The following is a 14,454-nucleotide window of genomic DNA, read 5'->3' on the forward strand; positions in this document are numbered from 1 at the left end:
AACTGGGGACATCAAGGCTTGTCCTCTCAAGCCCTTTGTGCTCCTGCACAGACACAGAGGACTGCCAAGCCCTTGGCCTTCCTGCAGAAAGGGGCCATGCGAGGAAGAGGAAGGGCCAGTCTGACTCGGCACAAGACCCGCTCCTGAGCAGGACAAGGGGGAAAACACCCTGCAGGGCAGGTTCAGAGCATCTGGCTTCAGTTTTGCAGCCTATTTGCCCTGACCAAATGCAAATCACTTCATCATGCATATGAGCAACGATAGGGAAAGGACCCCCAGTTGTGGTCCCCGAACTCTTCCTAGTCTCACAGGAGCACTGCACACTCCCCTTCTCCATGAGTGCCAGCTGAGGTGATCACACACTGATCTGCAAGGAAATGTGAAGACTGTGAGCAAGGGAATGGGAAGGGAGGGTGCAAAGGAGGAAAAGGTGACCCTGACATCCATATTCACAGCACTAAGTGAAAACTGTTAGCTTTGTCCTCGCTGGCAGCACCCTGTCCCCTCTCTCATCAGATCTGCGCACTCCTCTGTGAGCTGGCACAAAGGAAAGACATACTCCAATCCAATTTGTTACACTTCCACCTTCCAGAGAGAGGGAGGGAGAGGGGGAGTGAGGTAAAAAATCCCATTATCTTTATCAAGTCTTCCAATCAGGAGCAGCGGTAAATGCAAACTCAGGAGACAGCTGCTGTGAAGCCTTTATATTTCATTCAGCAGATAGTGTATCTTTTTATTGCATGCAGGAATTACTTCTTCTTTTTTTCTTTTTTTCTTTTTTTTTTCTTTTTTTTTTTTTTAAGAAACAACCTTTCTGTTCAACTTGACTGGGAAAAAGGAAATTCCAGGGGCCTTTGACAAAGAGGTGCTTCTTTGAGCTGTAGCAATGTCTGGCTGGGAAATGACTGTATGGAGAGATGGGAGATGGGGGAATGTCCTCCTGCACCTCAAATCCTATAGAAAATGTTACACCTCCCTCGTGCCTTCCCTCTGATCTGAGTCACTTTGAAGATGCCCACTGAACAAGGGACGAGAGTACCAGAAAGAACATTTTTCAGGGGCAATTGAAATACCCAGGTGGATGGAAGACCTGCCAGCTCACTCCAAGTGCTTTCATTTGAGCTAGTCATCATCAGTTATACCATCCTTTACAGGCACTTCTAGGTCATGATGCAGACAATCCATTTCAGTCAACGGTTCATGCCATATACAGTGCTTCCCACCCTTTTCCTAAAGACCCTAAGTCTCCCGTGAAGGGCTGTGAAATGGTTTGTAGCTGACTATGTACAGCAATGGCATCTGGAACAAATGCATGTGGCTTACCCAGGCTCGATGCCTATTACAAGATCACTTCTGCTCATGAAAGGTTAGTCTGAAGAGCTGGAAGGCTGCTTTCAGTCCTATGAGTAATTTTTCTCTTACTAATAATTTCCACATGAGAGACAAATTGGCATAGGAAATAGGAAAATAAACCCTTTGTCTGTATGCTGCAGATACCAGTACAACCAGGTGGCTAGGAAAGAAAAAAGGGTAAAAGTCTGGTATGTGATGACCTCTAGGGATAGAGGAGAAGCTCCGCTCTGCTTCTGAGGTGGAGAAAGGACCACCGTGACTGGGAAAAAAAAAGTTCATATCAGAACGCATAGATGGAAGATACCTGGGAAATATTTCATCCTGTGAATGCAAGTTGTCTGCCTTACTGTAAATATACTACAGTTAGACCCAGTTTATATGGCTCCTAAAGGTTGAACCCCTCACCTCAGTACTGCGCCATCGAAGAAGCGGTGAAAGCTTGCCCTGACATGGTCCACAATGAGCCTGAGACAGCATCGCTGAGTGCATGACAGTCAACCTAACAGCTCCCATCACCTCAGCAGTCCATTTCAAAAAGCAACCGAAACACAGGGAAGAGTGAATGCCTCAGCATGGAGCCAAATTCCTGTTTTGTGGTCTTCACACCCTAATGCTTTCCCATAGATGGGGTATTTTATTTATGGCGAGGGCTTTAATAAATAATAACAAAAATAGCCACTGAAGAAAGAAGCCTTTACTCAGAGGGCTGCAATTTGGGTTTTGGACTAAAAGGTAACCTCAGGGTGTCCAAAATAAGTGCTTTCAGCTGACAACCCCCTCTATGAGTTGTCTGGGTAACTGCAAAACATTATGACATTTGCGACACATACAAGTCACTCTGCCTGCAGCTACCCTGCATTTAACAACTCAAAATAACTCATTAGCTTGTTTGCTTTCTTCCATGTGAGCAATCTGGCCTTAGCATGGACAGAAAGCCCAGAAAATTGTAATGGTAATAGAAAACGGTGTTGCTGTTTAGAAAACCATCGATTTCAAGGCCAGATTACAGTCATCTGCTCTGACCTACTGTTTAGCATGGATTGGCGGGGCTGATCCAGCCGCCTTTGCAGTTCTGAGCATTCAGCCTGGGGCAGGTTGATCCTTAGAGCTCTGTGCTGCTTTCTGCTCTCCTCTTGCTGCCTTCACTGTCACTGAAGGATGCCAGGTGCCAACAAACATCTTTTCCTGCAAAGAGGCCCGGCAGGATCTGTGGCTCGACATGCGTATCCTCTTATTTCTGCTTCACCCATGCCAGCCCTGCTCCTCCCACCTTGTTAGCTGCTGTGCTAAAGGAGCCTGCAACTATATTGCTGCTGGCAAGACTCTTCTACTAGACAAGGGGGGTTTTTGTGTTTTGTTTTGTTTTGTTTTGTTTTTTCCCTCCAACTGCATCACCAACGCTATTGGCCAAACAGTTGCTCACTAAGCAGTCTTTTGTCAGTATGGACACATCTGTCCTCTGAGGGGTGCACATGTTCATAAATACTTTCTGGAACTTGCTGGTCCTCAGCACCACTCAGCAGGTTAATATTTCGTAAAACAGCAACAGTCCTGGATGCAAAATTGTCAGGCTCCAGCTGGGATCCCGTACACAAACACTTCTGGATCTGTCAGTCATCAGAGCTACAATAAAATCTGTGGACTCCAATTTATCCCTCATATTTGCAACATGCAGGTAAAATTCCTGCTTCCCAGTAGCGATACATCATTCATCCCCACAGCAGAACAAACTACTTTCCTTTCATACCCAGTCTAAGATCCAAACGTAATGGGCTCTGTGGCCACCATCCAGCATCAGAGTGGTCAAGAGATAGGTCTGTAAACCCTAATCCTCCAGTGTACTGTGCCCTGGCACCCTGCCCTATCTGCCCTCATGCTCACCCTAGCACTCACCATTCCCCTGCTGACTCACAGCAGCTCCAAAATCATCTTGGGTCCTTTCTTGATGATGTACATGATCTGTTCTTTATTGCTGCTGGTTTTGGCAGCTTGTTTCGTTATTCTAACTGCCTTTCATGAGTCAGGAATCCCCTCCTTCCCTACACATATGCACACACATATAGACACTTAACTTTAATCCCTGGCCTCTCATTCCTGCCTCCATTATTGCTGTGAATTGTTTCTTGGCGTCAGTCCATTCCTTCTCCTTTTGGTTCCTCTTCTACTTTGCTAGGTTTTATAGACTCCATCATTTTCCACTGAAGTCTCTTTCACTGAAGGTCACTGAGGGCAAATTCTGGCAGATACAGCCACAATACAGTCCCCAGCTTCCTACCAGACACCTCAGCAATGCCCTGAGCAGATTTTTCTACATTCTTTCATAGTAGCCTCCAGGTGTAGTATCACATCTGCCTCTGGACCCCAACTTCAGAAGCCTCACTCCTCCCAGCATCCTTGCTCCAGATTTTCGGCAGAAATAGATTTTGGCCTCAGAGGCACCCCTGCACTGGGCTGTACAGCTGCCCTGGCCCTGCGTGCCCCAGAGCTTGACAGCACAGCTTGCTAGAAATGCAAGTGGAGCTGATGCAGCTCTTTCCACCCTCCAAGCCAAGCAATGCATGAAGGTGCAAACCACTGAGAAAAAAAGCATGAATACATAAATAGGATTAATCTTTCCTTAAGACCTCCAAGTCCTCTGCAGAAAGGAAACCTCAGAGCAGCAGCTCCCAGCCCTGCTGTTGGCAGTGAGGTGCTGGCAGGAGAGGGAAGCAGTCAGGGGTGAGATGGATGCAGCCCACTGAACAGAGGGTTCTTCATCACCTTTCCTGTTCCCGCACAATGAGTAATTAATACTGCTTGGGCTGTGACTATTTCAGCAAAAAGATATATATAATCCAAACCCTCACTATTCAGAGAAGAGCTAGGAATAAACCTCTGCAGCCTGAACACTGCTGACACCACCACCCTGGGCATCTGGTGCTCTTTTTCAGGAGCCTTTGGCAGGACAGAGAGAATAGCCCAGTCATGCTTTTTCCATACCCTTGTCCAAGCTGAATTCTACAGCAGAGAGGCAGGATGGCTACTGGTCTTTTTAAGTCTTCAAGGCCAAAGATTTCATAAGCCAGGACCATATGCATTAATTTAATCACTCTCTTCTGCCCTCTCACTCTTGCTGCTGCTCTGCCTTGCACAAGCACCACAGGTACACCCAGTCTGGAGAAATGGCACTTGCCCCAACAAACACTGTCTAGATTGCATTTGTCTGTCTTCCATCTCCCCTCTCCCCCCTGCCTGGGGCAATCAGGCCCTGTTGTGCACTCACATACCCAAGTCCATATCAGCAGCTTTGGGCCGGTGGGAGCAGGGCACGTTCTTGAAGATGGCATCGAGGATTTTCTCCTTGACCTGTGTGATGGTGTCACAATTCAGGATCTTCACGGGAATCTCAGGGCTGTTCACGTTGTCAGGATTCACGCAGCTCAGGACCTGAAAGAGAGGCAGCGAGACCCACCACACATTTCACAGCAGCACGAGTACTCTGTGGTCACCCTTCTGCAGCCGCCTTCTTGCAGGTCCCTGTGTCCTACAAGCCAGAGGGATCTAGGGTGCAATAAGGGGAAAAATGTCTACCAAGAGTATTCCCTCCTTCAAGAGGTCACAGAGATCTGGTTTCACACAGGGGGATTGCATGCATCCACGCTTATGCTGCTCTCAACTCCTTACCACTGTCTGTGCCCAGTGAATTAAAGGTAATTCAGGATTTGGCTCTCAGCTAAGTGCTGTGAGGTCCCAGCTGTTGCAACCAGTGACTTAGGGTTGATGTGACAGTTTTTCTGAACTTGTGTCTCATGCCACTTGTGTCTGTGAGGTGAAACTTCTATACCTGTGGGAACAGCCCCTCAGATTTGAGCCTCATCTCCTTGGCATCTTCACTATACTTAATAACAGAAAGCCCGTGAATACCAGCTTAGGTTCTGGTGCTTTCAGTAAAAATGGCATTCACGCAAATGGTACCAGACAATGGTCATTGACAAAGTCTTTTCATAGAAATTATTAAAAATGCAATCAGACCTGACCCTGGTTGGAGCTAAACTGATATCCAAAGGGTTCTCCAGAGCTTTCCTTGGCCTCTGACCCATTCCCTGTTCCCTAGAGAGCTGGCAAGGTAACCTAATTCAGTAGTGGCCTCCTTGCATTGCCACCTGACTTTGACAATTCAGGTAAAAGTGTTCTTCAGTCTCTCGGACTTCAGTTTGTCCATCTTCTGCACAGCCATGGGACTGACTGAGACCCTTCTCAGAAGAATGTTATTAATTTGAAATGCAGGGCTTCTTACAAAAAGAAACACAAAACAACAACTTCTGCTTTCACATATAGAACAAGAAAATTGACCCGACTAGAGATGCCTCTCATTTCTCAGAACGAGAATATAGTTTTCTCCAAAGACTCTGTCCAAGAGTAAATGCAAAGCATATGGGACGGTGAGGGAGGGATGCCTTAAACATATACACACAGTGTTTAACAGCAACCTGCTCACTAACTCTTGGCCATGTCTATGTCGAGCATTCTGCTCTCTCCTGGTTACAGGATTGTGAAGTCTATAAACTTTTATAAACTTAGCACACTTTTGCACTTGGAAGGAGTGTTCAGTGATGCTCCTGGCTATATATGGTCATTAAATGTTCCTGTGCCACTTTTACAAGTGCAGACATGCTAGTTTTGATGCCTTAGACAAATTCTACCTTGACTGTAATTTCTCTTCTGTAGTATGCAATAAGTACTGGACTCTCCATCACTTTCCATCTTAACCTACTAAGATGCAGTGGGATCTCAAAGTGGCTTGAAACTGGGTGAAATCATATCAGTATAATTATATTTTGGCTCACCAGGCTCTCTTTGGTGCTCAACTAAGAGGGACTTGTGAAGATACTGCTTACAAAGAGCTCTGTGATCTTTCTAGATGAAAGGGGAGATGTAAATATGAGATATTGATTAGATCATAATGCTATTATTTATATGTCACTTCCAGGAGTATTGAAGAACCATCAATTCAGATAATAATAACAACGGAACAGATTTACAGTTCTGTGGCATCTTTCATCTCAAAGGATCACAGATCTATACATAAAAAGCACTGTTGAAATCCATCCAGTGTTGAGGTTATTAGTTTCCCTCCTCCCCTTGCACATCTGTAGGGAAATGAAGCAGCGATGGCAGGCTAGGACACCTCTTTTGAGAGTGCTATGTGGGTAACACATGGTTCTGGAGACAAAGTTACTCTGCAGGTCTCTCTCAGTGATCTGAGCTCAGCTGAGGTGAACTGAGCTGTTGCTAGTCAGAGCAAGCTGTGTGGTACAATTAATCTCTGATGCAAACACCTGGAGTTCAGTTCAGTTCCCCACATGAAGGCACTTAGTGCTCTTTAAAATAATCTGGGCTACCCTGCCAAGCATCTAGCTGCTGGACCAGAATGGCCAACATCTCCTGCAGGTGCTGACCAGTGCCCACCACACCAGTCCCCTCCATGCAGTGTGGACCATCATCCAGCTGGAAGCTGACAAAGGTGATTTGCTCTTATAACTTGGTTGCCCTTGAATTTCATAGGATGCCAACTTTGGAAGATGGCAGAAAAACTCTGCCTGGGTGAGCCACTATCATTCATGCCCTGACTACCGTAGTCCTTGCTCTCCTTTTTTCCAGCTCAGTTGGAAGAAGGAGGAGCAGGGAAGGCAATATTTCAAAGGGCTGTGCAAAGTTTCCTCTTAGTGGTCTCAAGCATAGATGGGGGCGGCTGGTAGTACCTGTAAACCTCTGAACTCCAGTGTGTTCATCTCAATGACAGTCACGAGGCTCCTTTCAACATTTTAGTGAATTCAAGCATTGCTCATAGAAACCAACACCCTTCCCAGAGCACAGTGGCTTTGACAGATATGCCCCAGGCTTCACATCAGCTCTCAGTTGGTGTTTTCCAACTGTTCTCTTGTGGAGCACTAAGGTTTTCTCAGTACAAAGACTTCAGGAGTTTTGCAGACTGCACCTGTGTATTGCACACACTAAATGGCTCTTCCTTGCAGATTGTCATGGGCCTTATAGAAGTCATACTTACGCCACAGATGATTGAAAATCTCTGCTCCCCATCCAACAGACTGAAGCTGCTAATCATAATAAGATGTTTGCAATGGAGAGAGAGATTCCTACCACTTCTGTGTGAATCCTCACAAGGGTTTCCTCTGTTCTTCTGCCCAGCTTTCTATAGATTGTCCTTGGTAGGAGATGACCAGGAGAAAGTCTAAGCATTGGCTTTATCTATTTAGCAGAGTTCAGATGCTCCAGTTTCACTGGAAGAGTAAGGTTTGTCCTGTGCTTCACCCAGGGCTCTCCTCATAACAACCAGCATAAGACAGAGAACTAATCCCATTGCTCCTGCAGTGCTGCTCAGCCATGTCAACACAATCTTTCATGTCAACTGGTGGGGAAGAGACCCCTGAGATGGCCTATGTTGTATTCCTGCATGATTAGTCAGTCTGAGGGAAGCTTTGTGATGCTGATCTCCTAAATGCATTCACTGTTACTGCTCCATCACCCACTACCTGCCTTTGAGCCCTGTGGGGCAGAGCCAGCAACGTGGATGAAGGGGAGAGGAGACTTCAGTGTCACTCAAGGAGATGCTGAATATTTTGCCACTGAGAGGACACCAGCACTTGGCACCACTGTTCTGTCATGCATTGAGTCTGTGTCAGCATAGCATAAGGACATTGCCAGTTGTGGGGTCAACACGAAAAGTATGGGACTGGGAGCAAGCAGAGCAGTAATCTCTGAGCCCTGCTCTCCCACTGACTGTGTATGACCTTGGGGAATGTCATATCACTGGATTTGTGTTTATTGACCTTTTTCTACATCCTTGGGCTTTTTTTGTCTGCCAGGGCTTCCTGCCATGAGCTGTCTCCAAGTGTATATGTACATGCAATGCCTAGCACAGCTAAGCCCTGATCTCCTCTATGGATTACTGGCATTTAAATAATAAAGGCACAGCTTGTGATTACTCATATGGGGACCCTGGCTCTGAGTTGTCTGCAGTGTTTCAGTGGTCTGCCCTGAGACCAGGACATTGCTACAGTTTCCCAGGGACAGACATCTTTCTCTCCCTTCTACATTGAGCTAAAGAAGATCCAAGGGGTCTAGCACACAGTGAGGTCTGGCAGTGAACAAGGAAGAGAAAGACCCCCAAAGAGGCCAAGCATGGGAGAATCTTCTTGTATCTCGGTAGCGGCTTCCTCCTGGCCACCAAAATTCCCTGAAAAGCCTTAACCAAAGGCAACTCAAAGCATCTTTATCCATCTGGAATATGTTGTCAGGAGAGATGATCCGATTAGGCTCTCAGCATTGGAGCTGCTGAAGTGTGCAGGGACCACGCAGAGCATGCCACTACTCAAGATGTACTGGGCAGCTCCTGCCTACCACCCCCTAGCACTAATTAGCCAATACTCTTGATAGCTTCCAACACACACCAAGATCTTTGCTCCCCTGCATTATTTGTATCAATAGAAATGAAGCTGATGCAGGAGATGGATGGTCTTTCATCTCCCGGTGACAGCAGAGCAGTGGCAATGAGGTTTTTGCATCTGGACTGGTTTGGTGAATGGTTAAAAAAACATGGATTCTGGCAAAGGCAGATGGCAGTTAGCAGGGATGAGATCTTCCTGTCTCTCATAGATGGAATTTTCTAGCTGGGTTTTTAATAATACTGCAGACCAGAGATGATGAGCATTGACTGCTAGCAAAGACATTAACACAAGAGGGTGTTTCCCTGAGAAGTAGGGAGAAGACCTACTGTTTAGCTGCAACACATTTATTCTAGAAAATCACATCTGTAACTTGCTTAGTTTCTCCTGGACTGAAAAATCCCTTGTAAGTACAGAAATTATTATAGACTGCAACGACCCTAGGCCACTGACAGCTGCTTCCTTGGAGAACTGTAGGATCTGGCAGACAGCAAATTGGAGCTAGCTGGTTTGCAGAGAAATCAGACTGAAACAATCTAAATGTAGTGAATGAGGAGTGTATTGTAAAATCAGTAATTCCAGATGTCTGAAAGTGCTCTGTCTTCTTTTTTCCCCCTGGATGAGTCAATTACTTTGGATCTGCTTTTCACACAAACCATAGTTGAAACCATGACTTAAAATATTTGGTCATGATTAATGAAGGCTAAAGAATAAATGCCTTCCAAAAGAAGCCCTGGCCTTGTCTTCCTGGAATAATGACAATAAACAGCCTGTTCCAATGTGCCACGCTGCTGGAATTGTGATTCAACTCAGTCAAGCAGTCATCTAGCACTCATGAAATGTGAACAACCCAGTGAATTTTAGCCACACACACTGCACACTCACAATGGTGACCAGGTGCATTTGGTAGAGAGCAGGAGACATTGAGAGACTTCCTATATCACAAATACTGAAACAGTTGTTGCTTTATTTTATTACTGTATATTTTTAATAAAAGATGACAGACTGTTTAAGGAAGGTAGAGGAAGGACAAAATAAAACAGAAATAGAGAAACAGAAAGGAAGAACAATCCTATTCATATTCTGCTTCTTCTTAATCTCCTTCACTGAAGCTGATCTCTGTAAATCTGCTGAGATTCCTATCGGGATATATTTGTCTGCTCTTGAGATGTAAGAGGGAGAGCTGATTAACATCAAATGACACAAAGCAAATGGAGGAGAGCTTTGTTCAGGCTGATGTATAATTACTACCCTTTGCTGGCTGCTTTATATCAAGCCTAAAAGGATCGGAGGGATTTCCTTTGGTGAAAGCGATCGCTCTGTGTCTGCATTTTCCTTCCTTTTGCTCACTCTGTCCATGTGAGATCAGGCCTCCAAATTGCTAGACAACCACACGTAATAGAAAAGAAGCACTATGCTGCTGATTTAATAGGAAAGTCACGTTTTTAATATGCAAAATAAAATTGTGGTCTTATTTAAGAATAAAGCCTACCCCCTCATCAGGCTTGGATTCAATCAGAGCTCAGCTCTAGACTGTCTGTAGTTACTGAAGAAAAGCAGGCATTTCTAGTGTCAGCCCACCTGAGCTAAGGTCTAAGACAGGTCAAGGTACTAACATCGACTGGACACAGCTCTCAAAGCTAGCTGAAGTTAAGTGAGATGAATGTCCCTCAATTGAAAGTGCAAATAAAATAATCTCGTAAGTTCAGAGCATCTTTTGACCCTCCTAAAATTTGGGTTTGGAGTTTTCCGAGAGCAAAGACATGGGAAATAAAGAAATAACAAGGATCACTGAAGTCTTGGAAAGTGTTTTTCATCCCACAGAGACTTAGAAGTTCTGTGGATTTAGTGTATCCAGGAAAAAGTGAAGACCCACAAACGCTTAGACTAAGAAGAGATACCTAATGCTCTTTAATTGATGCTCTTTAATCAAGTGAGAAAAGGGTGTAATCTCAGTGTAGAAGCTAAAGCTGGACATATGCAATGTATATCTTTCACTATGCAGACAATTACATTTTGAAGCAAATGACTCAGTGACAGGAATTAATTTTCTTTCCCTTGAAATCTTTAAATCAAGTTCATTTTTCTTTGACTTGTGCTTGTTCAGGAGGAATGGCTGCATTAGCTCTAGAGAAGACCTAATAGGTCCCTCCACTGTGTACCTCTAACATATTCCTTGATGCTGAAATCTTCATTAGAGAAACAGATCTTTTTTTTTCCTGCTGAGGATTATTCTAGAGAAGACCCTTCCAATATAGCCTCATAAAAACTATTTTTGCTGTCACTTGCAGAAGGCCACAGGCTTTGCCCTGACACAACACCACAAGGTCTCAGGACAGCTCTGGGCTTGCCGTGCCCTGAGCTGGGTGTCCCTGTAATCACAAGTGTCCTGTGGCCAACGGCCTCGTGGCCTATATGCCTGAGCTCAGTGCTGGGGACATCCCACATGGCCAAGGGCTGCCACCCCTGGCAGGCACTGCCCAACAAACACCAGCCCTTTGTGTGCCCCAACTGGGTGCTGGGTAACTCTGCCACTGGTGCTGGGGACCAGGGAGAAGTGAGCATGCGGTGGAGAGAGGGGAGATGAAGATACCCCTGTGGACACCCAAGAGTGAGGAGGAAGAAATCCCACCATGAACATCACACTCCTCCCAGGGAAGAGCTCAGGGTGCTGACAACTTGCAATGACAACCCCACCTTTCTTCTGTAGGAAGACTGTTACTTTTGACTTACAACTCAGAGGGGTGTTGGAAGGTTGGGCATCACTCCAGGGAAAAGGAGTAGATACTAGGAAGTATTTTGTCTAACAGAACAGAGTAAATTGCACATATCTATTGTCTTCACATTCACAGGCATATTCATGACACGAGGTTCATGCTTGTCTTCCAATGCTCCTGGACCTCACCTAATCCAAGGAATAGTAAAGGATTGTCACTATCAGCCTACCCTGCAATGAGTGCAGATGCTTTCACAGAGCAGGCAATGCCTTTGGGGAGCTGGAGATGCTCTGGGCATAGGGCAGGGCACAATGGAAGTAACTTGGATGCAGCTGTCTTTGCAAACATTCTTTTCAAGCAGATGCTTCAGCCACAAACCTCGCTGTGTTAGGGGATGCGACTAGTCAGTCTTCAGCAGGGTTACCCTGCTGGGTTGCAACAATAAATTGTCCCAGAGGGTCAGCATGCCCATCACTGGCTTCTTTTCTCTAAATCCCCTTTTGCTAGAAGACTCTGGACAAGCCCATAAGAAGGTGGGCTCAGAGCACTCACCAGTGTCTTGTAATCAATCTGCTGTCGGATAAGCTTGTCCTCACTCAGTGAGTACCGGGCCTCCCCAGTGATTGAGTCGATGGGACCCTTTTCCATCTGCTGCTTGATGGCACAGAAAAGGGAGAACAGAGGTTCACCAGCGCACTCCTGCAGGGGTGAGAGACAACCATGAGGTGAAACAGGAGGAGCAGAAGTGAGAATCCAGCCTACGTAGCATCTCATTGACTGCCATGGCTTGCCATCCCCAACCACTCAAGACAGATGCATCAGTGGGAATCAGTCTGTTCCATACAGTCCGGGAATAGAGGTGACCCTCCACTTCCACAGAGTGCAACCAGCCCTCTTGAGCGTCCTGTCACGGGACAAAGGTGTCAGTGCTCCCCGGCAATGTTGGGGCTAGCAGAGCCTTGTAGGAGCTATTCAAAGTGATTGCCACCAGGCCAGAGCTTTGCACTGGAGCAGGTGGTGGGGTGGGTCCCAGAGGACCTGGAGACAGGTCTGAAACGTAGATGGACTGCTGGTGCCCTGTCCTGGGTGTCTGGGCAGAGTCCACAGTCTCCCTGAGCACTCTCATGTTGGAGGCAAACAGGGATGCTCAGGCAGGAGCAGCTCCACGACCCAGGGGAGATGTGCCCCTGGATCCGTACAGTTGCATTGGTGATATCAGATGTGTGGGGCCCAGCACGGGACAGCAACAAGCGGCCCACAGGCAGGGCCAGCAAAGCACACCTATCCCTAATTTCTCCTTCCCATCATTCGCACTCACTGCACTCCTCTTCCCACACTTTTCCTAACCTCTCCTCCCCTGCTGCCCTCCCTCTGCGCATGTGCTGCCATGCACCCCGCCTCGTGCTTTCTTCTCTTGCTTCCCTTCCCCTTCATCTCTCCATTCTTCCTCCCCTCCTCCCCACCTTGCCCTCTCCTCTTGCAGTGTGTCCCAACTCAATGAGCGAGGTCATTTTCCTCTGGTGTAAATCCCGGCAAAAACAAGTTAATAAACTGAAGCAAAGTGGCCCCTTTCTCAGTTCCTACACCTGTCTCCCACTTAATTAGCTTATCTGCCAGCAGCATATTGCTTCTGTGTGCCTGTCTCTTGCCCTTATCAGGCCTCTGTTCAGGCTAAGGCAAGAAGACAAGTAGCTGAGTGGGGGGAAAAAAGCCTATTATAAAAGCAGTACTTTAGAGAGTCACCTCCTTATATCCTTTCCTTTCAGCTGAAAGCAGGAATCTGATACTGAAGTCACTGAAATTACCTTCTAGGGACCTTCAAAACTTTCCCATGCATTCATCCTTGGACAGGTTGTGCCTGGGGAAGGCTCAGGGGAATGGGATTGATTTGTAAAGCCGTGAATTGCCAGGCAGAGGGTGGCTATCCTGTCCAAACGGGGCCGTAAGGTGTAAGAATATCTAGCAACTGCATTGGGAGTGGGGGAGAGGTGCAGAGCCCAGCTCCTTCCAAAAAGGCTGGCTCTGAGTTTGGTGCCTTGGCAATTAGCGTGCTTGAGGCTTAATGTGGGCCCCGAAGAGGAAACTGCCATCACCCAGCAGTCAGTGGCAGGTCTCAAAGGCTGAAAGCCATTTTTTTTTTTACTGCACACCATCCCAAGGAGGCCCTCGAGGAGGAATGAGAGGGCTCAGGGAGTGTCTCAAGTCTTTTCACTGTTTTGCTGATGAGCATCCTGCAAAGCCAATGCTATCTGCCACTGGGATACAAAGCAGCAACAGCCTCAGCCCCTGCTGGGCTCTGGATGCAGCAGTCAGGTTTACATGGTGTATTGCGTCCAGCCCTCTGTACTCAGAGGGTGTATGGCCATGCCCAGGGCAGGTTTGAGGCAGCCTTATGCCAAGAAGAGCTTGGGCTCAGCCCTAAATTAAGGTTAAGGATGATGGAGGCACTGGGTATGATGGAGGCACTGGGCCTCAGTACTGCCTCTGAACTGGGGTGGTAGATGTCCAGCCACTATACACTGAAAATATGGGTCACCACACAATGGAGATCTGAGTCTGCTAATAAAAAGAAAGCATTTCCTATATAGGTCTCCACCAGGCTCTGAAATCCTTCCTGTTTCAGCACTGACCCTTCGATCCCACCTCTGTACAGGAGTAAGACCAACAGGTTGTCTCTCTAACAAACTGTCCCTCTTTGTTCTCCCTGGATCAGAAAAAACCCTTCTCCCATTAGGCAGTGAGCTCTCTCCTGAGAATAAAAGCCTTTTCCTTTATACATGGGAAGTTTTTGCCCCAACTAAACCTTGCCAAGAAGAAATGTCTTAAAGCAGCTGTTCATCTAAGCACGGTGCTCCTCTTACCTTGAGGAACTTGTACAGAAGGAAGGTGAACCAGTTGGTGAGCATTTTCTCAGCCACAGACTCTGTCCTAAAATCAGCCCA

General features: G+C 46.6%; 1 protein-coding gene across 1 annotated transcript in view; it reads right to left on the minus strand.

Moving 5' to 3' along the window:
- PLXNA4 (plexin A4) overlaps positions 1-14,454 on the minus strand; it is a gene marked incomplete at both ends in the record, with an annotated part of 424,475 nt that overhangs the window by 26,053 nt on the left and 383,968 nt on the right. The window contains 3 exons of the mRNA XM_082308764.1: positions 4,620-4,779; positions 12,065-12,211; positions 14,374-14,440. Of these exons, the coding sequence (XP_082164890.1) occupies positions 4,620-4,779; positions 12,065-12,211; positions 14,374-14,440 (374 nt within the window). The remainder of the gene's footprint in view (positions 1-4,619; positions 4,780-12,064; positions 12,212-14,373; positions 14,441-14,454) is intronic.

The sequence above is a fragment of the Platalea leucorodia genome, assembly GCF_965183815.1.
Source record: "Platalea leucorodia genome assembly, chromosome: 4".
Taxonomy (NCBI): domain Eukaryota; kingdom Metazoa; phylum Chordata; class Aves; order Pelecaniformes; family Threskiornithidae; genus Platalea; species Platalea leucorodia.